This window comes from Stegastes partitus, unplaced genomic scaffold, assembly GCF_000690725.1.
Source record: "Stegastes partitus isolate 25-593 unplaced genomic scaffold, Stegastes_partitus-1.0.2 Scaffold1413, whole genome shotgun sequence".
In the NCBI taxonomy this organism is placed as follows: domain Eukaryota; kingdom Metazoa; phylum Chordata; class Actinopteri; family Pomacentridae; genus Stegastes; species Stegastes partitus.
In genome coordinates, this window is record NW_007579144.1 from 1 (window position 1) to 21078 (window position 21078).

The 21078-nt window shown below is 39.8% G+C and overlaps 2 protein-coding genes across 3 annotated transcripts in view; both read right to left on the bottom strand.

Moving 5' to 3' along the window:
• Window positions 1–70: 70 nt before the first annotated feature.
• On the bottom strand, window positions 71–8340 carry LOC103370376 (interleukin-1 receptor type 2-like). Its single transcript, XM_008299406.1, has 10 exons — window positions 8259–8340; window positions 5913–6006; window positions 4405–4663; window positions 4049–4223; window positions 2308–2485; window positions 1855–1950; window positions 1703–1768; window positions 1482–1617; window positions 983–1128; window positions 71–768 (listed from the first exon to the last, which is right to left on the bottom strand). Exons 2-10 carry the CDS (start codon window positions 5995–5997, stop codon window positions 617–619), a joined length of 1293 nt encoding a protein of 430 aa, XP_008297628.1. The 5' UTR covers window positions 5998–6006; window positions 8259–8340; the 3' UTR covers window positions 71–616.
• A 9072-nt stretch (window positions 8341–17412) lies between these two features.
• LOC103370377 (mitogen-activated protein kinase kinase kinase kinase 4-like) overlaps window positions 17413–21078 on the bottom strand; it is a 129290-nt gene continuing 125624 nt past the window's right edge. For both annotated transcript variants that reach the window (XM_008299408.1, XM_008299407.1), the window contains one exon: window positions 17413–20664. In XM_008299408.1, coding sequence (XP_008297630.1) covers window positions 20581–20664 — 84 coding nt within the window. In that variant the 3' untranslated portion in view covers window positions 17413–20580. The remainder of the gene's footprint in view (window positions 20665–21078) is intronic.

Genomic DNA, 21078 nt, shown 5'->3' on the forward strand with positions numbered 1-21078 from the left:
ATCTATCTATCTATCTATCTATCTATCTATCTATCTATCTATCTATCTATCTATCTATCTATCTATCTATCTATCTATCTATCTATCTGTCCACTACAGCAGTTTTTCTGTAAAATACTTTTACCTTTTAAAAGTACCGTACATGTGGACATCAACACTGTTCTTTTAATTACGCTTACTAAAAAAATTCAAGCAGACTTGATGCCATTGACAAATATAAAGGTAAAAGACTATTAAAAACTACATTCAGTGTGATGCACTCCAGAAACACATAAACACATATTAATTATTTCAGTGATTGGAACTAAACATGCAAGAGTTTGGAGCTGAGCTGCTAAATTGGATTTTACAGCCGTACCTAATAAAGTGGCCTCTGAGTGTATGTTTGAGATGGAGTACTTCAGTGTAACAGTCAGGCAGGATATTTCTGTCACTACAGGACAACAGATGCATGGAAACTGCAGCAACTGTGTAAATAAACCAAATGCCTTCAAGTGCTGCTTTAACATGATATCGTAAGTGTTAACACCAAGCATGACATTGTGTCACCACTGCATGAAACCACATGCGAACATTGCATAAAAGGAGGTTTTTGGTTGTGGCGGGAGCGTGTACACTAACAGCTGAAGGTGCTGTTCTGCCGAGCCAGAATGTAATCCATTTTCTTGTTCTTTTTGGGTTTGAAGAGGACGTAAAGGAAAATAGAAACCACCGCCAGGAAGCAGGACACCGCAACCGCCGCTACAACCAGCCACGTGAACGTAGAGTCTGCAAAGAAAGAGACAGAGGTAATTTAATGTTTTGATACAGAGCTTTGGTATTCTGGATCTTGCTAACGATAATTCCAGTGTTGATTTGGTTCTGCTGTGGTATGAAAGATGTAGCAGACTTTCATCATCTGATTTTAAGGAAGATTTACATCCTTGATTTGATGAGTCACAAAAGCGTTTGGGTCAGGCTGTTTGAGTCAAAGGCAACTCACCCTCTAGTTGAAGCTGGACAACAGCTTCCTGTCTCCCTCCCGTGTTCTGTGTGACGCACTTCAGCTGTGTCTCCACATCTTCTTCTGTTATCATCGTAATGAATAGCCTCATCTCAATCTGGCAGCCTCCATACACCCTGGTTACCCTGGAAACAGAGGCAGTATTAGTCATTTGTTTATTTGTCAAAGATGGCGGGGGGGATAACGCACACTTTAAAAAAACTAAAACATGTCAGAAACTCCAATAAAAAAGCAACAACTTTACATAATCGTAAAAAATAATAAGAATAATTATATACATGACTGGTTAAGCATCCATCTTATTTTGCCATATGAGGTCTTCATAGTGGCCATAGTGGTTTGCTTTTTGTTTGTTTTTACTACTTTGCCCTTACTGAGTTTAAGTTGACGTTGGGTTCTCATTCACTTTGCTAGACACTTGAGTTTTTCCATGACTGAGACAAAACATCCAGGAAAAACAAATCTGTGATTAGGCTACCTTCTTCCTCCCTGTAGAGCCCGTCTGTCCAGGTACGATGTCTCCACTGATTGGTCATTCACCAGCCATGTGACCACAGTGGACTCAGCCATTGGACACTCAGTGAGCACTGTGCAGAACAGCTCCAGTCCTGAGCCTAAATTCAACCAGAGGTGAACATATATTAGACCTTTATTCAGCAGAAATAAAATCTCACTCAGCAGACTGCTTGTTACACTTACCATGAGAACTTTCAAATGTGGTTCCATTTAGAGGTGAGACAATCACAGGTGGCAGTACGAGTGGAGCTAAGACATGAAGAAGAAGTTTTCATCAGTAATTTTAGATGACCAGATAGGGAATTTTTGATTTCACAACGCAAAAGAAAACTCACTGTGAGCAGTGCTGTAGGTGCTGCTGAGGAACGTCGTGTCAGAGGTCTCGGAGAGGTCCGGCACAGAGGTTGTGGTGGTGATTTCGGGGTCTTGGCCTATTAAACACAAATTCACACATTGAAACAAACAACTCTTGTAACCACAGCAAACAATGGCTCAATTCACACATTACTTGTAATTACATTTTTCACAGAGTTTTCAGTTTCTTACAACTTTAGTAACACTAAGTTGTCACTGTGGCTCAGCTCAGCAGTGATTCACCTGTTTGACCAGTAGAGGTCAGCGCATACTAAGAGATATGCTAAACTGATATAGAATCTACTCTGCGGCTGTGTAGAAGTAGCCTGCACATCTGTACAGGGTCTCAAATTACACCCTGCAAAAGCATTGTTGTAGATTCAGCCAACACTCCTCAGTGGAGCCGGTCAGACATCACATTACACATTACCAACCTTGCACGTTTAGCTGGAAGGCTCTGCTGACTTTGTATGGCTGGTTGTTGATGAGCACTCTGAGTTGGCAGGTGTAAACACCTGCATGGGATCGCCTCACAGCAGGGATCACTAGCTTTCCTTCGTCCCAATGGGAGGAACCTGCTCTGCCTGGCTGGAGAGCTGTGGTGCTGGAGTCCTGTCAGGAAGCAAAATACTTTATTTATTTGGCTGTGGGATTAGACTACATCCAGCTGATGAGGGGGTCATTTTGCAGCCAGTGCATGTTGAAGTTGGAAAACTATGAAGTTTGAAAAATGACATGGATGTGGAGCAGCTAGTTGGGAGATTAGCCTATGTATAACTAGCAGTCTTGAAAAGCTAACATTAATATTAATGTAATATAGACCTCTGCTGGCAGACAGAAGACATAACAACTTGAATGGTATTAATCGTATTCATCAGAGAGTACAGTACTTCCTCCCTCTGGTGTCCAGTTGTCTGTTATGTTTAATATGAATTGGCTAAAAATGTGTGGCATGAGGTGGGTGGATTGGTGCAGGTAGTTGCACGTGTTTGTGATTCAAGATGGCGGACAGCGTGACCTCAAGCCTCGTGAAAACTCAAATCATAGGTACAGAAAGGTAAAATAAAAACTTAATTAACCACCAAGCATCTATTTCTACTCTATGGTCCTCAGAAGTGTCTCTAGTTCTTTATGATGACCCATGTAAACTCTTTAATGCTGTTTAGCAAGATAAACCATCAATCTGTTTTTTTTCTCAAAAAGTAGAAAATGTGGTACGGCCCGCTTTGGCTCTCAGCAAAAGGAAAGATATAATTAAAACTTAAATAAGTCATCACAGAGTAGCTTCTTCTATCTCTGGACAGTGTTGAAACATCTTTGGATGCATATAATAACTCCTCCAACAGCCAGGACTTTTTTTTTAGCAACACAAAATGTGGACCCCAATTTTCTCTAAAACTAGTAAATGTGGTTTGGCCCACTATGGCACTAAAACCCTCAGTTAGCAGCGTCTGTCTAGCAGGTTTTATGTGACTAAGGTCTAAGAACTAAAACAAATGTCCAAAAGCGTTTACTGCAAGTAAAATGGCTACAGTTGTCCTGAAATGTATTCATACCTCCCATTAAAGAAGGAAAAAAACAGCTCTCACTGAAATAAGTGGAAATTGACAAAAGTAATAACAAATAAAAAATTAAATGACAAACAAAAAAACAAGCAAACAAGCATGATGGGAACCGAAAACTAATATTTTGTTGAACAACCTTTGAGCCAATCACTGTAATCAAGTATTTCCTGTAACTCTCAATCAGACTTCTGCACCTGTTGACAGCTATTTTGATTTTGTCCTAATTTTCCAGTTTTTTTTTTTTTTTTTTTTGTTCTTATCAACCACAATTCAAAAGCAATGTCTTATTTCACTAAATTATAATTTAGAAAATTTTTATTTCTTATTGTTCTTTTTAGTTTCAAGTTATTTGAGTGACTATTGTGAATTTTGCCTTTCATTTAATGGAAGGGGATGAATACATTTGAAGACGACTGTGTGTCTGGGAGCTGTTGGAGCACATGAGCCTTTACAGGTAAAACTGGAATCCGGTTGGAAATGTAAAGTATAAAACCACAGTCAAGTGTTTACAGTTTTACGGAGCAGATTATTATCTCTTTTTTTTTTTTTGCAAATCACAAAATCTTGTGCTGACATGCATTCAGTGTCCAAACAGGCCTTTCCCACTCACCTTGTACCACTCTATAAGGCTGTCTGTGCTGTTGAAGTAACTTAGGGAAGGACACTCGAATCTCTGCTTTTCTCCCACTGTGGCCAACAATGGATAGGACAATTTTTTCATGTCAACAGAAGTGGATTCATACACTTGTAGCGTGATGCTCCCAGTTACACAGTAGGTTTCATTTCTGGAGACAAAAGGAAGAATAGAAATGTTAAAGTCACAGGTAGAAAGAAGGTGCTGCGAGTGACTTGTAATAAGTGAGAAGAAATAATCTTGTCACTTGTCACCATCCAGAAATTATGTTCAGTGGAGCTTAAAGAAAATGGAAGTGCGGGTGGGACCTTTTTTTTTAAAATCCTGATTACCTGTAGGTGCAGGTGTATTCCCCCGAGTCTGAAGCCTGAGCTGGGAGGAACCACAGCTGTTTGTCATGCTGCTGGACACGTCCCTCGCCCTGATACTCCACGCCCGCTGTCCCATTGTCCTTACTGATGAAGTACTTGGCTGTCGGAGGGGCAATGTTGCGTACTTTCAGAACTCTCATGAACATTGGGAAGTAGAGAATCACAGCCTCGCCCTCCACTCTGAATATCTCCACCTCCGGAGAAATCACGTAGCAGCCATCTGCAGGGAATGAAACACTACAGTCAGAGCAATGTATTGTACTGGGGCTTATATTAAACACCATTTTTATCGTGGGGTTTCCAGCTCACTGGGGCAGCAGATACGAGGCTATATCTTGACTCTGCTACTCTAGTTCATGACGACCATGCTTGTTAACCTTATGTGCATCTAAATCCAATGGTATTGTAATAACATGTTCAGCCTTAAAGGGAGGTCCAAATGTTGAATGAGTTGTTTTAATTTTTTTTTATCCTCAGAAAGCCAAACAGTTTCTGAAGGTTTTTTGTTGTTTTTTTTTTGCTCCTGTTGCATTTTGAATCACATGGGCTAATTTTTTATTTCCATATAAACTCCTGCACCTTGATTAAAACCATGGCAAGAAGTAGAGAGAATTCAAAATGGCTTTTGTGCAGTTATACGAAAGCTATGACATAAATCATACAAACAAAAAATGAAAATGAAATCAACATGTACAACATTTTTCCAAGTGCCAACTACTTACATTTTTATAACTTCTACCAACTGGATGGTTTTTATGACGCTCTAGAAAGATATTTCACTGTACTGAATGTTCCTTCAACAACTCGCTCCCTCTGTGTACTGTTTGTTAAGCAATGCTGGATTTACTTTAGTGATCAAATGTGTTGTTCTCAATCTCTGATTTATTCCAAATCTCTCTCTCCTCTCTACTCTTTACAAACACAGTCTGATTTTTTGTCACATGCCTGTTGGTTACAGCTCAGGATGAGGATGAAGCTGAGGGTTTATGCAAACTGTTTATATTTTTTGTCAAATTTATGAATGAAGGATGTAAAATAATGTGATTTAGATAAAATCTGATTCTAAGCTTAGAGCTGGTTGACTTTCTTTCAGTAGAATCAGGTGTCAAGCATGATTAGTTCAAGGACTATTGGACATTTGAAAATTTGTATTCTCAGTAATGTTGTGCCAGAAATGTATTTTTTTCTGATTAGGTATTATTAGTTTAAAACATGCCTTTTAAACTCACTAGTGAGTTTTGAGGTTCAGGGGGTTAAATACTAGATACTGACCAGGCAGTCTCATCTGGTACAAAAAAAATGTTTAAAAAGTAAGAGCTCATTCACAGTAACTAGTGATAATGTTACATCTAGTAAAGGAAGCACTGTTCTTCTTCATGGCATTCTTCATTTCTCCCAGAACTCTTCATTAATCTGCAGCATCTTGTCACAGTATACAACATGTGTGGCATAATGTACAGCATGCTCACCTTTCATAGGCAGAGGAGGTAGCGGAGGTTTCCCACAAACACATTCCATGATGACAACAACAAGCATCAGTGCCCAGTACACCATGATGGCAGTCTGCAGGGACGCAAAAATAAGAACGAAATAAAAAATCCACCAACAAAAGGAGTAGCGATGCCTGAACAAGTGGGCCTAGTATTAAGTTTAATACTCGCAAGGAATCATAACCACAGTAAGGATGACAAAATGTCACTTTTCTCTACACATTAAAGCTCAGAAAACTGACAGGTGAAGTAAAGAGAGCCCTGTCTGCTACTGTGGTTTTGCCAATGCTGTATCCTCAAGTTGGAATTTAAAGAAGTTACGCTTTAATTTAATCTCTTTTGTAGATTGTGTGATGTCAGAAGAGTCGTCATGAAAGTGACACTCCCCTCCGTCCCGCCCCCACGCTCACAGGCTAAATTAGCCGCATGAGATGAATCACCTTCAGTGGGTAAAGGTCACCGAGATCAGAGGTCAGCAATAAATGTGTTACTAACAATGGTAATAGCATTTAAAAGAAAAAAAAGAAAACATTTGTGACTATTAATGATTTTAAAAAACCAAAAACAAACAAACAAAAAAACGTAGGCCTGATTTTTGGCTGTTTAAACAACTTAGAAAAGAGGACTTTAGTGGGTAGTTAAGGTTTGGTTAGTCTGAGCCTCAGTGCTAAAGACATGTCCAATAATCTAGAAGTTATCACAGTTGTCTCCCCTGTGTTTGAATGTTTGGTAGTGAGGCTACACTACTTTTACCACTCCCATATGTGCATTTACATTAACAAGACAGCATTTAATGTAATACATCATGCAGTCAGTTTTAAAATAATATCTACTGTTTTTATTAGATGTGAACATCACTTATTTACACGTGTTTTATTCTACACCTGATGTTCTCTGTTTATATGAATACATCAGGTGGAGAATAACACATCCATTATTCTGACACACATTTGATCACATATTACTTTAATATATTCTATTTTGTATTCAGTAATACAGCCTGATTACTGCTCTGTATGATCCTGTTCCTTTTCAGTTTTAGCTGGGCCGCTGTCAGACTTCCAGACTTCAAGGTAAACTTCTGGATTTGGTCAGAGACAAAAAAGCTGATTTTCACTTCTGCTTTTCCGCCTCTCACTGGAGGAATCAGCTGACAGCAGTCAACACTTTCTCACACACAAGTACAACCACACATGCAGCATGCACAAGTGATTAATCGTTTCCCCCCGGTAAAGCCTTTGTTTCAGTGTGTCATGAAAGGGCAGTCCATTCATAAAACCTGTAGGAGTGCCACCGTTATAAGTGCATATGCAAACATGACTCACACTGGATTGAGTTACATTTTCCAGGAAAAAATGGAAACCCTTTCATCCACATGGACAAGATTGATTGAAGCTCAAAAGCATCCTACAGGAGCTTATTTTTATGGGTCAAGCTCCTCACAGTCAGTTATTTTATTTTAAATATTACATGTTTTTATAACTATTTTTGGATACATTTCAAACTCTGGTAAAAGATAATGATTGGAAAAAATATTTAAAAGTACCAATGTGATGATGTAAAAATGATGCATTGAAATGAAGTATTGTTCTGAATACATTACATTGAGATTTAAGAATAGATATGTTCACAAAAAATATATGGATACATACATATGAGAGAGTAAGAATTCATTATTTTTCTAGGTGGATTATGTGGAGTTATTGTCCAACATTTATAACCAGGTTATGTTCGCATTTTTTAGATAAATCTCAAAATATTGTAGATTAACTCTAGATACAGTCAGTGCTCAAAACTGAATTATATTTCAAATGATTTATAAGTAGTTTCTGCTAAGATGTAAAACAAAAGGATGCATGGAAATAACCTAAATAGTTTCAACAATGTACGATCACCTTGAAAAACAGCTTGTGTTAGCATTTTTAGACAAATCTCAAACTCATGTAAGTGAACCCTAAGTACAGTTTACGCTCAAAACAGAAAATTAAAGTAGTCTTTGCTATGATGTCAAAAAGTATGCTTTTAGATATGTATGTAAATATAAATATCTGAGTTAAAAGTACATTTTATATATAAACTATACAATATGTTGCAACATGCAAAGGAAATACTAATTAACATCCCATAATAAATAGACATGTTACATACATACAGTGTGTTATACTATTTCAAGAATCCTGAATATGTAACTGTACACTAGTTTGTAATGTAAATGTAATACCATGTTATGAATGTGTACTCCAACATTCATCTGCACAGATAAATACAGTGTATGTGAGGGCATGTAGACACATGTGTGACTCCACAGTGGTGCAGTGTACTCACAGTTTAGAGGTGAGCGTTGTGGTTCCAGCGATGATGACAGGCAGATGTGGTGACAGCATGAACTGGAGCAGCAAGTGATCAGTTTCCTATCGGCTCAGGGGAAGCCTTCGCTCTCTTTTCAAGGTTCCCACCCCTCTGAGATGGAAATTTCTCATGTTTCCCAATGTAACGCAGTGTACTCTACAGCTCACCACTCATGTCTGTTGACTCTTCAGCACACACAGACTTGCTCCATATACATTTTAGGAGCTACAGTTGTTGTCACCCAGAGCAATTTCCTGCAGGTTCATTCTTTAAAAAAAGGCAGTGGTCGGGTATTACCACTGTTTACAACTGTCAGTCCTGCTGCTCTCTGGCACGGCCCACCACCTGCGTTAATGGTGGACATCTCTGTTTGTTTTAGTACAGGAAAACACACACACACACACACACACACACACACAGGCTATCCACGCATGAGAAAAAATAATCAGTAAGGAGTTGTGCAAGCACATTGCAAAAACACATTTTCCCACAGATAGCAATATCTAGTCAGGTTTTTGAAATATTTGTTCCTGGGGTTTCTTTTGCCATCCCAATATAATGGAGTTTTGCTTGTGGTTCTAAATCACTGAAAACTAGTAATTGCTTGGTTACTTTCTACCCAACTTTTCTGCTTGTTACTGTTTGATTAATGAGTGGTAGGTGAACGTTTGGGCAGAGCAAGGTGATCTGATCTTCCACTCCTTATCATAAACTAGACAAATCACCAGCGGCTCCTTCTCCATACACAGCCCTGTCTCCCAAAAATGGCTTTTACATACAACTGAGCTGCTTTTGTTTAGTTGTGATGAGTTCTTTGACATTATTGTTTTTTTAAATTACTGTCTTTAACAGACAACCAAACACACTCACATTCACACCTACCGACAATTTAGAATCATCAGTTAACCTCAGCATGTGGGAGGAAGCCGGAGAACCCCGAGAGAACCCACGCTGCACGGGGAGAACATGCAAAGATCCCGGGTGTCCTAACTGGAACGTGAATCTGGGATCTTCTAGCTGTGAGGTTACAGTGCTAACCACCGAGCCACCTCACAGCCCTGATACGTTGTTATTTTTCTAAACCTAATCACATAGTTTTGGTGGCTAAACTTAACTCAGCTTCTACATGTAGTCGTTGTTGTGAAAGTGTCAAACTTAACGTAATATTTTGCCAAACCTAACCGCGTAATTTTCATGCCAACATCTTACCAAACAGCAAGTGAAAACTGAAAGTAAAGTCTAATAATAATGTTTCCACAAAAGAGGCGAGAAGGTGAAAGCTGTGTTGCTGACACACATTTGTTTCAAAACCAGATTAAATTTCTTTCAAAATATACACGAGAACACAGTTTGGTTGTATAGGAGTGTCATTTTTAGGAGGCAGGTTGTAAATACTTGACACAGACATGAGAGGTATTGGTTGTCTTGTTTAATTCTTGGAAAAAAGTGAATAATTGCATATTTCCCAAAGTGTCTGGTGTGGCAGACTTTGGCTCACACTTTTGTTGACGCCGCTCTAAGAAAATAATTATCTGACTGTATTTCATTCCTTTATTTGTTACTCCTTGTGCTAAGATGGAACATTTTTGGTATCGACTTTATGAGTTGTAATAAAAACATTTTCCTACGATGGTATTCACCTCTGACCTGTTGCTTTATTATGTCATCTGCTTGTGTTTTTTGAGCTCTTAAGCTGATAATTTGATGATCAGTGAAAGACTTTACCAGTTTCAGAGATATCAAATGAGTCATTTGATCGGAGAGTTCTTTATTGTGGTTTAACTGGTGGAGGAGCACAGCTCACAGGCTGTGATAACATCTCTATGGGTGTTTCTGTAACATTTAACCTCATGATTAGTGAATGACAAGACAGCAGTTCTGTAATGAAATATGTGAAACTCCCTGTTTGTTTGTTGTCTTTTATTGTTCCTGGCAGAGCGGTACGTGAGCATGTACACCTAACACAGTTCTCTGTCACTAGTTTGTTGAGGAAAACTTGAAGCTCAGGTTGGATGTGAGAATGGGTTTGGATATTTTTAAGTTAACTCTGACTGTGGCAGTTGTTTACATCTGTGCATGTCACGCTGCAAGTTTGTTAGATACACAGTGCTCGATGGAAAGAACGGACAAAGCCAATGAGTTATATTAGCCTGATAGCCATCTGACTTGTTTTGTATCAGACGAATACATATATGAATGCAGTATTGTGTATATAAATGTAAAATAATGGCCAGTAACATCAATATAAGCAAAAATAATGTAAGGTTTGCTCTTATTACAGAGTATAAGCTGAAAGATTAGTAAAGGAAATGGTTGTTGGAAATGGGTCAACCGTTTTCTTGGGTTACAAAAAGCTTTGACTATATTGAAAACATTTTGAAGACATTAGTGCTGTTGTAATTCAGCAGCAGTTTTAGATTGAAAGACTGCAATGTAGTTTTAGATAGGAAAGGTCCCATCAGATAGTTTTGCTTCTTCTGAAAAGGAAACCTAGAAAGTTAGGTTTGAGTTGAGAAACAGGACGCAGGCTGCACTGAAGCAAGGCACTAAACCTCCTTGTGCTAGTCAATCTGTTTGGCTTTTAAATGTTTGAAGAAGGCTGTTGTTAGTTGTATTGAAAATGTATTCTTACAGAAATACAGACTGTGGCTGAAGAAGAAAAATTTGGCGCCCAGCTATCATCGTATAAACAAGTGCTAGAAACAGCTGTGTAATAGTGGGATGACTCATTGTTCTGTCATCCCCCTGCGTAGCAAATACGGTATCCACCGTTGTGCATTCTTGTGGGTTACTCACTGTGGGTGACATGTTGATACTGACTGGGCATTTTCCAGTATAGACTGGGTGTATGGGATGAGCAGACTGCACTGATGCAAGCTGTGGGGTGATTGAAATATAAACAGTCCCATAGTTTCAGGGTCTGTTTGGATCCATTTTGTAATTGATTACAAGCAGAATTAGCCGTTGCAGACAAACATGACTAAGACTTACGTTCTTTAAGAAGGTTTAGTAAAATGATGTCTTCCCATCAGGATCTGTCCCAACAGTTTTTGTTAAATATTACACAGTACAGAGTTAAGTCCATCACCCATGCTCTTTTATTCTAATTAGAAATTTAAAAAACAATCTGTTTAATGAGCATTGATACTTACTATAACTATTCTTGGGATTCATTAAGAACATGTTACAAAAGACCCAAACACAGTTTACAGTTCAGGCTCTCTAGTCTGCTCAGATTGTCATACATAAGAGGCAGGATACTTTGCATCCTTAAGCCCACGGATACCCAGAGCTTTACATTAACTCCAGCTGTTGGCAAAACAGCAACATCTCATTTAAGGCAGCCAGCTATTTTCTTATATTCATTCGGGATTCTCTGTGATAGACTGGTGACCTGTCCAGGGTGTCCCCTGCCTTCACCCTGAGTCAGCTGGGATAGACTCCAGCCCCCCAGTGACCCTAGTGAGGATTAAGCGGTGTATAGATAATGGATGGATGGATGGATGGATTTGGGATTCTAAAACAGTTGTTATAATTAACAAGTTGCAACTTCTTATGTGTGTACATTTTCCCACCACTAACCTACACTTCAGGACAATGGCAACATGATGACAGGGGAACACGTCTATCTATGTTAGTCCTACTCATAGAGTGTATATTACATATAAACACAAGTGTATGAACCTGAAAAATTAAGCAAATGTGCAAGTGCCTTACTCTGCATTCTTTTACCAGCCAGCAGGGGGCGACACCTCTGGTTAGATAGAGAAGTCTGATTGAAGTAAAGTCTATAAAGAAAGGACGTCTTCCTCATGGCTTTGTGGGCTTGGGCGCTAGTGTTGAGACTTGTGGAATACAGGATTAAGTTAATTTAAACATGAGTATAATATGTTTAAGGATGGGGTTATTGGACAGGTCATGACCAAATGGGCATGCATAGTGTCAACCTTTAGCTCACTCCAATTTCAAAAGGCCATGGGGACTACCGCAAAATTCCAGACTTCAGGCTTTGAAATGGTAGTTTACAAACCAAAAGGTGACGTCACAACCACTACATCTCTATTTTAGGCACAGTCTATTGTCCTGGCCCCTCATTTCCTATGAATGCCATTGGCTGCATGTAAAGATGGACGAACCCTCCGTGACGTCACCCACAGGTTTTCTAAAAAGTATTTTGAAGCCTCAAATATAGTTCTTGGCTTCATTTTTCAGTAACGGGGGGTCTGCTGCCTGATGTGTGAGCAGCTTAGAGACTGTGTCCCACTAGAAAGTGAAACATCATTCAGCATTGCATTGTTGTACAGACAAGGGACGTCCTCATTAAACAGACTAATCTAAATCTGCTGCAATTACCATGTGCCACATGATTTAAGGGCTTCATGAATGAATTATCTTTATTTACAAGCTGAGTATTTAAAGTTGAATTGATCCAGCAGATGATTAGTTATTTTTCACACAAATCTATTCTATCTACAATAAATCTATTTGACAGATGTAACTGTGAATGGAATTTCTCTGTAAGGGATTAATAAAGTACTATTGATTGATTGATTGATTGATTCTACAAAAAAAAGCATCTAAAACTAATACATAGGCCTCGGCAAGACATGGGATTTAAAAGCTGTTCCTCTGTTCAGATTGTTATCTTTTGTGACATATTTAGACAAACATATGATCCTCTGTCTTCAGTGGCTACAGACATATTTCATATGCATTTACACAACATCAGGGAAAATGAGCTTCATCAGTCATTTATTCACCAAAAACATTAATAGAAGTAATATTCTTCTGTGGAAAAAGTAAGCATATCCTTGGCCTCAAAAGTCAGGGTTGGGAGTGATGATACTCAGTATACAATGGGTATTAAGCAAGCACAAAACCAGTCTGTGTCTTGAACAGGTTAAAAGGTGATAGACACAGGACATAGCGTTCATTTAACTCAACTGGTCATTGAGAAAGCAGAAGATGTTGCGTGTGTTGGGAATTTTCAAGATCGCCTCAGTGTCTGTGCTGTTTGGATTCTTGATAACAGTGGACAGGTGACTAAACAATTAAACACACCTGCTTTGTTTCTCTTTCACTGAGGAGTGAACCTTACAGTGACTCAGCATATTAGTACACGGTAAGCACAACGGAATTAAATATTAAATCAATTGAATAGTTAATTAAGAATTTTCTGCATGACCAAAAAGAGTTTTGGGGGCACAGTAAAATGCAGATGCAAGGATTAAGCTAAACCGTAGCATAGCCACAGTGTTGGCATCTTTAAATAAACTGTTTTGGTGAAGCAAACATTTAAAGTCCTGCACATTTAGTAGATGGGATGCAGTAGGTCTTACTGGGGAAGATGTGCCAATGTGCGCGCTATAGTATCTGGGTCATGCAGGAAACCACTCAGGAAATAAATGCCATTGTTTCAACACCAAACGTGCCAAACGTCCGGCTACATGTTTAGCCATGACCTTTAACTTTTATAAGGTAATGTAACTCTATCTCAACCAAATTATCCTCCCCAACTGGAAATTGAGATAAAAAAAACATATATATATATATTTGAAATGTATGGCAGGATTACTCTTTTTGTTTAGAATATTACGAAGCTTTATGGAACATGAGTCATGCTAAAGGTTTTCAAATGCAAACTGGGGAGCCTTGGAAATGATTGCACCAACCTGCAGAGGGACTTTTACTGTCTCGTTCGGTCAGTGAGAGTCATCCTTCCTCTGAACAATGAGAGGCCTTTTTTACACGTTGCTAAATTGCACTAGCACGGGAATGTCACCACAGACATTAATATTTTGCACGAGTATGCTGCAAAACAGAGAGATTTACCAGGCACTGATGGGCATAATATAATAAGGACTTCAAAGTAATAGACTGCACCCAGTTTAAATTTGGCAACCCTCTCACACTGAAAGTCCTGTTATGTCAAGCACCATCTGTACCAGGTACTGACTCTTCTAAACTGTATCAAAAAGCAACTCTTATTCCATTTTGTGGAAGAGAAGGAAACCAGATTGTGGTGTTGTGACCAGTGTTGGAGCCAGAACATGGCTAATGGGTAGGCCTGGAAAAAAAAAAAAAATGGCCCGATTATTTTTTAAAGCTGATATGAGGTGTGTGTGTTAAAGTTTTATGATATAATAACATCTGTCCGGCCACTGTAAATGAGCCTATGATACAGAGAATATGTATACCTATGAGAGGATATACAGCAGTAGAGATCTACACTCCACAATTGGACCTCTGTTAAATTTCACTGTTAAGACACAAAGGGGAAAACGAGGAGGAGAAAGAGAGCATTTACAGAGATTACTTGAAGGTTTATTGTTTTGCTGCTATTCAACGGGAGGCATGTTTTCCTCGGTTTACTTAGCTAATCGCACAGAACTTCACTCTTCCTTACAGGTGAAGTGACAGACACAGAGCTGCTTTGCTCCAGTTTGACTCCTTGGACAGTTCAGTGCGCACAATCCTCCTGACACAGCACAGCCGTGGAAATTAAAGGTCAGATAAATCGAATAAGTGTAACTTTCTTACACAACAACAATCATAACGTGCCACGGCGGGCCAGAATACATAAAATAAAACCACTTATTTACTGGCAGGTTTTACACAAGGCAGAGTCTTCTGGGCTTTGAGTTAAACGCGTTGGTAATGTCATCATGATCCGAACTCTCAATCATTTCTTTTTTTTTTGTCAAATTTTTGAGGCGTCCAGTGAGATCATCATCATGATCATCATCATTGTACATTAGCACAAAAGCATGACTCTCCTGGGATGGCAATGATGACGTTGTTCCCCTCATTCCCTGTGTTAGTAAGCACTTCTTGATGTTCCGAATTTTCTTATTTTTTTTTTAAAGTGGCTCAAAGATAGCTGTTTAGCCATTGTTCAACAGCTGTCTCCACCTGCTCCAGCACCATAACAACCCACCTTTCTGATCACCGTTGACCTTAACTGTCGGAAGACGTCAGTGATTACAGGTGGGTTTTTGGTCACAGCTTGTGACCTGTAATCACTGTGACTGGATGTACAGCGCATGGACGGACCCACATGTTGTTGTGTCACAGTTCAGGTCACTTACATCGAATGTTTTCCCTCTCACAGTCCAACCCTGAGGGACTAATACACGGTACACAGTTTCACAATGTGAAAAACAAGGAACATGCTCCTTGTGCGCTCTTGGCCTGATTTGCCCCCTCTGTTCTTGGAGATTGCTTCTCCAGTCTGCAGTCCGTAGACAAATTACAGATGCACACCTACTAGTTGTCACAAAAACATGTCTAATGTAGGTCTCTTTTATTGCACCTCATCATTAGGAGACATAAGAAGCCCCTAGATCACTCAGATAGATCAAATGGAATGCAAAACAACATCAGCTAAAGAGGGAAAGTTCAATTTAGAAATAATTAAAAAAAAAAAAAAAAAACATCCTGTTCACTCTTTTTGCCACTTGCAGCACTGAAGTGCACATCCTATCACAACATTAAATGATTTTTACGTATCAGTGAATTACAAATGCTGTGTACTTCTTAACATTTCAGTTTAGCTTTTACTGATGAAGTGCATTGTATAAACTGTTCATGGTTTCTGCACGAATGAAAAAATCTTTGAATGTGCATGAAGTTCTATTCATGCTAAAAAAAAAAAAGGTGTGTGTTGGTATCATGTAGTTACAGATTGGGCTGTAGCACTGTGTCAGGTAACATTCCTGAGGTGTGGTGAGCACAGTGGGCGGATATATCAACTCAGTTCAGTTCATCCATTATCTATACACCGCTTAATCCACATTAGGGTCGCGGGGGGGCTGGAGTCTATCCCAGCTGACTCAGGGTGAAGGCAGGGGACACCCTGGACAGGTCGCCAGTCTGTCGCAGGGCTACACTTAGAGACAGACAACCAAGCACACTCACATTCACACCTACAGACAATTTAGAATCACCAATTAACCTCAACATGTTTTTGGACTGTGTGGGAGGAAGCTGGAGAACCCGGAGAGAACCCACGCTGCACGGAGAGAACATGCAAACTCCACGCAGAAAGATTCCGGTGCCCCCACCGGGACGCGAACCGGCAACCTTCTTGCTGCGAGGCAACAGTGCTACCAACTGCACCACCTTGCAGCCCTCAATTCAGTTCAATTCAATTCAAATAACTTTATTTATCCTCAAACAAATATATATTTCGTCAAGGATTCCTGGAGAATTCAGAATTTCCCACCGTGGGAAGTTAACAGTACGAACAACATCAGTGGAAAGAATGTACAAATAAAAGCACCTTATACTTCAAATCTTTTGTGATTAATTCTAAAGGTGCGAATAACTGAGAACCTCCTCGCACAGTCTCTCCTCATAGCAAGCTGTTCTTTTGCAGTTGGTGTTCTTGCAGTGTGGGTGGCCACAAATATTATGTTTGCAGAGACAACTGTGTATACCCTTGCAAACTTGGGTCAATGAATATGAAGTCATGCATACCCTTGCAGACACACATAAAGCTTAAATTGGCTGTTTAAGGTGGTCACAGAAATTTTAGACGTTGTTAAAGAAACAAGAGAGCAATAAACACTTTCACACAGCTGCTCCTATGCAACAAACTGTCAAAGAAATTGTTTAGGAAACTCCTCATGCAGAAAACCAGTCATGCCAATAAAGGGCCCCTTGCATAAGACATCCTTAGAAACTTAAGATTTGTCATTACTTCTCTTTTCAACAGAGCTCAGACACGCACGCAGACTGAGATCAGACATACAAACACCACAGGATGGCATCAACAAGAAGTCGAAATTTACAACACACCAACAATATCCTCTTTGATCATCCTTCATACGAGCAGCTACTTTGACATTATTGTCAATGAACAAATAGTTTATAGTTGTGTACTTTGACTATCCCTTCTACTGTTGGGCTCAGTGCAGCCTGCAGGTCTCGTGCAAACATTGTTAGATTTCCATTAAGTAGCAGTCAGCAAAAATTTAATCTGTGGAAATAGAACAAAATGTGCAACTGACGTGTTAAATGTGTTTGAGTGACCCAACATATATTACAAAATGTCTTTTTTCAACATATTTCCATGTGTGCTTAGGGAACAAGCAGCAGCAGAGGCCAGACACAAGAGGACAAACTCTTCTTTTAAAATTACTTTTAAAGTTTATTCAAAGAAAAAAACCTTCAGGAAAATACACGACTTCCTGTCATACACAGAGAGGACATAAGTTAGAGTAGCATGGCAGAAACAGCAGAGGGAAAACACGTCGCCTTACGTCCAAGCCTGCAGGGAAACTCACTGCAATGTTTCCATGTTGAAGCAGCGTTATGTGAATACCTGAAATGAACAACACGTGTGTTCTTTATTGTTATGCAAGTAGGTTAGTTAGTGGGGTAGGGGAGATGACCAAAATAAATTTAAAATATCCAATAAAAACTGGGCTCAAAAAGCAGAAACAAAGTATTAAAGAACCAAGATGCATTAAACATAAATACCGTGATGCACATTAGTGTAACAAAACATTGCTTCTGTAAACATTTTCTCCACCTAAGGTGAGTAATAATATTAAACCACCGCAGTCGCATATTTATGTGTACATAGACTTACAGAAACAACGGAAACTATAGTTAAGCTTCTCAACTAGCTCTAAAACTTAAGAATACACAATGCTTCAAGTGATTTTTTTTAAAAAGGATTTCCAAGTAGTGGTTTTCATAACAATAGGTTTACACGCTTTAAATGCTGCCTTCTTGGCACTTTTTCCAACATGAGCCAACAAGCGGCTGCTTTTTCTCGTCAGATATCAAACTTATATCTCGTCCATTATTTAGCCCATTAAGAATATCAATAATAACCACAATTTTTTCATTAAAGTCAATACAGCCACTCATCAAGGCCTTGATGCAATAAGAGACACACACTGGGTACTACTGCACACACAGACCTCAGACAACAGCATTGGGGTCCAAACGGCTTCTCCACACAAGGGGAGCAAAAGTCTGCGACAGAAACTAGGAAACCTTTTCACATGTCTAAGCACTGCTCATGGGGGAAAAAACACACCCAAGGTTAACTTGTTTGTGACCTGACGAGGACATGTTTGGACATGAAGTCAGAGCACAGATATAGACTTTCCTTTGCCCCCTTTTTTTGAGTGAACAATGTGCAATCTTTGACAGCCGCTTTGGAAACAGAGGAAAATCCAGCTGGGCAGATGGCCTGAAGGAGGTCAGTGCTGCAGGTTGCTGCTCAGTCATTCACATATACAGACAACTTAAATAACCGCTGAAGCAGGAAATGTGGGAGGGGGGCAAAAAACAGAGAAAACAAATCCTTCCCGAAAAGTGGGTTTCCGTCTTCGTTTCTTAAACAAGTGAGGAAAAGCTCTGTTTTGAGATCACAGGAACACTGAAATCCAGAGTCCGAGTGCTGAATTGACGAAGTTCATGTCCTCATTTGATGGGAAGGCGTGCTTGACGTACGAAAGCAGGACTCTCAGGATGGCGGAAAAACGCTCCGTAGCTCTGATACACTCATTTGCTTCTGTGCAGATTGCCACAGCTGCGGAAAAGGTAGCGAAACAAATACAGAAGTCGAAAATATCTACACCTGACGTAGAGGCTCTGCTGTTGCAGCTTTTAACTCGAAATTGAACATCTAGGATTGATCACTTGTGACAAGATACAAAGCAAAAAAACATCATCTCATGCCTTGGACCACCACACAGTAATAAGTCTTTCTACATTCTTGACACTTAGTGCATTGAATACATACAAATGATATAAATGAAAAGGTGAAATGAGCTGAAATAACAAAATGGAAGATAGAAAATCCGCCTCCTGCCCTGAAACAAACCTGCTGACCACGTGTTTACCTCTCTGCCACGTAAATCCAATTCATCAATGTCACTGAACTCTCCGACAGCACACACACACATACTAAACTTTCTCCTCTACTTTATCACTCCGTTATCACATTTTTTTTTCTCCTCATGTAATATCTGACTATTCACAGCAGTTGACGCATCTCGAGTTCAGTTTAGGTTGTCATGTTTGACCGCTGGGAGGGAAAACATGACAAATGACACTATCCCGAAGCTTAAATGAACTTTATTGTACATAGACACCTTTGTTTTGTTTAGTTTTTTTGGATCACACCCACATCACTTTTTTTTTTTTTTTCTTATACAAACACACCTTAAACATCTGTGGTTTTAGAGTAAAAGCAAGCAAATTTGTGGACTGTGGGTTGATGTGCGTAAATGTTAAAAAAAACAAAAAAAAACAAGGTAAAAGACATGTTTAACTCCACATAGTTACACTTATCTTCAAGGAATAATAATAATAGTAATGATTCAAAAAAATACTATTCTGAAATCCGTCTGCTTCATCATCTCCTTCTCGCTCCCCCTCTCTCTTTTTTCTTCTTTTTTTTAAAGCACCTGTCCAAAACAACACAATACTTCAACACACACACCCTCCTGTTGAGTCCTATCATTTAGACTTACAGTAAAACCTTAAAATTATTAGGTCCCTTCCGCCTGCTTGTCACCTTGAAGAGTCCCTCTGGCTCTGGGGTTTTGACCACTTTACCCCCCGGCTGACTCTAACCAGTCTCTAACCAGCATGTCAGCAGTAATTGGACCAAACAGAAGTACATTTACACACACTACTGTAGCATTAATACGACAGACTCTGACCCCGGCAGCCCCACACTCATAAGAAAGGGCCGAGGGTGGGAACGTGGGGCAGAGGGGAACTCCCTTACAAGAGGCAGACCTGCAGAAGGTAGTAGTAGTAGTAGTAATAGCGGTAGCAGTACTAGTAGTTAGAAGACCTCAAGCTTACTGACCAGCCCGGGAGCATGGAAATGATGCAGAGGTACAAAATCTATCCCATCGCAATCTGATGAGCACCAAGAAAACCGAGAGGGAAACAGAAAGGTGTTTGCCTCCTTTTCTTGAATTCACATTTAATTTATATCTACTTCCTTTCATATATTTAACCATTGATTTCATTTTGTACGCAAGGTCGTCACTTCGGGTATTTCGGGGGGTTTGGAGGCGACGACTCGACCGGTTGTCGCTGCGTCACAGGCGGGCCCAGAGCCTCGCTGCAGCTCCACGGGGGAAGCTGAAGTCGGTGGTGTCGGCCGCTCCGAAGGGCTGGTAGGTTACTGTGTTTGTTCTCTTTTGGTTGTCCGAGGGCTGACAAGACATCAATGGTGGGTTCTGAGATCCAGTGTTAGCGAGGGTGGAGGAAATGAGGAGGATGAGGAGAAGGAGGAGGAAGAGGGCAAGGGTGTGGACCTCTACCAGCTGAGCAGGTTGCTTCGGCCCAGAGTCATGAAGTAGACCTGGCTGGAGCCTCCGGACCGTACAGAGGCGAAAAACACCTGAGGACAACACGCAGACATATGATTGTAGCACTCAATGCAATTTGGGAAAAAAATGAAGAAAACCCAATTGGTTTGTGGGCTAAAAATGGGGGCATCCTTAAATGTTCCCATAATTGACAGTCCTCAACAGCTGACATCATTTCCAGTATAAATTGTCCACAGAAGAACCACATAAAGTTGGGGAAAAAAAATCTATATGACTTCTCGTTAGTCCACACAAACTAGCCACGTGCAGAAAAGAGAGAAGAGAAACTAGAGCAGTCTGAAGCTACTTCCACAACTAAAGGCTGAGAAAACCGAAAGCGGCATTAGAGGATCTGAGTGAATTCCACTGCTATGCTTACGTTTTTAATGCTCTGTGTGGAAGTCAGTGTCAATTCTCGTAGTTTCATCGTAGCAACTGGACTTGCT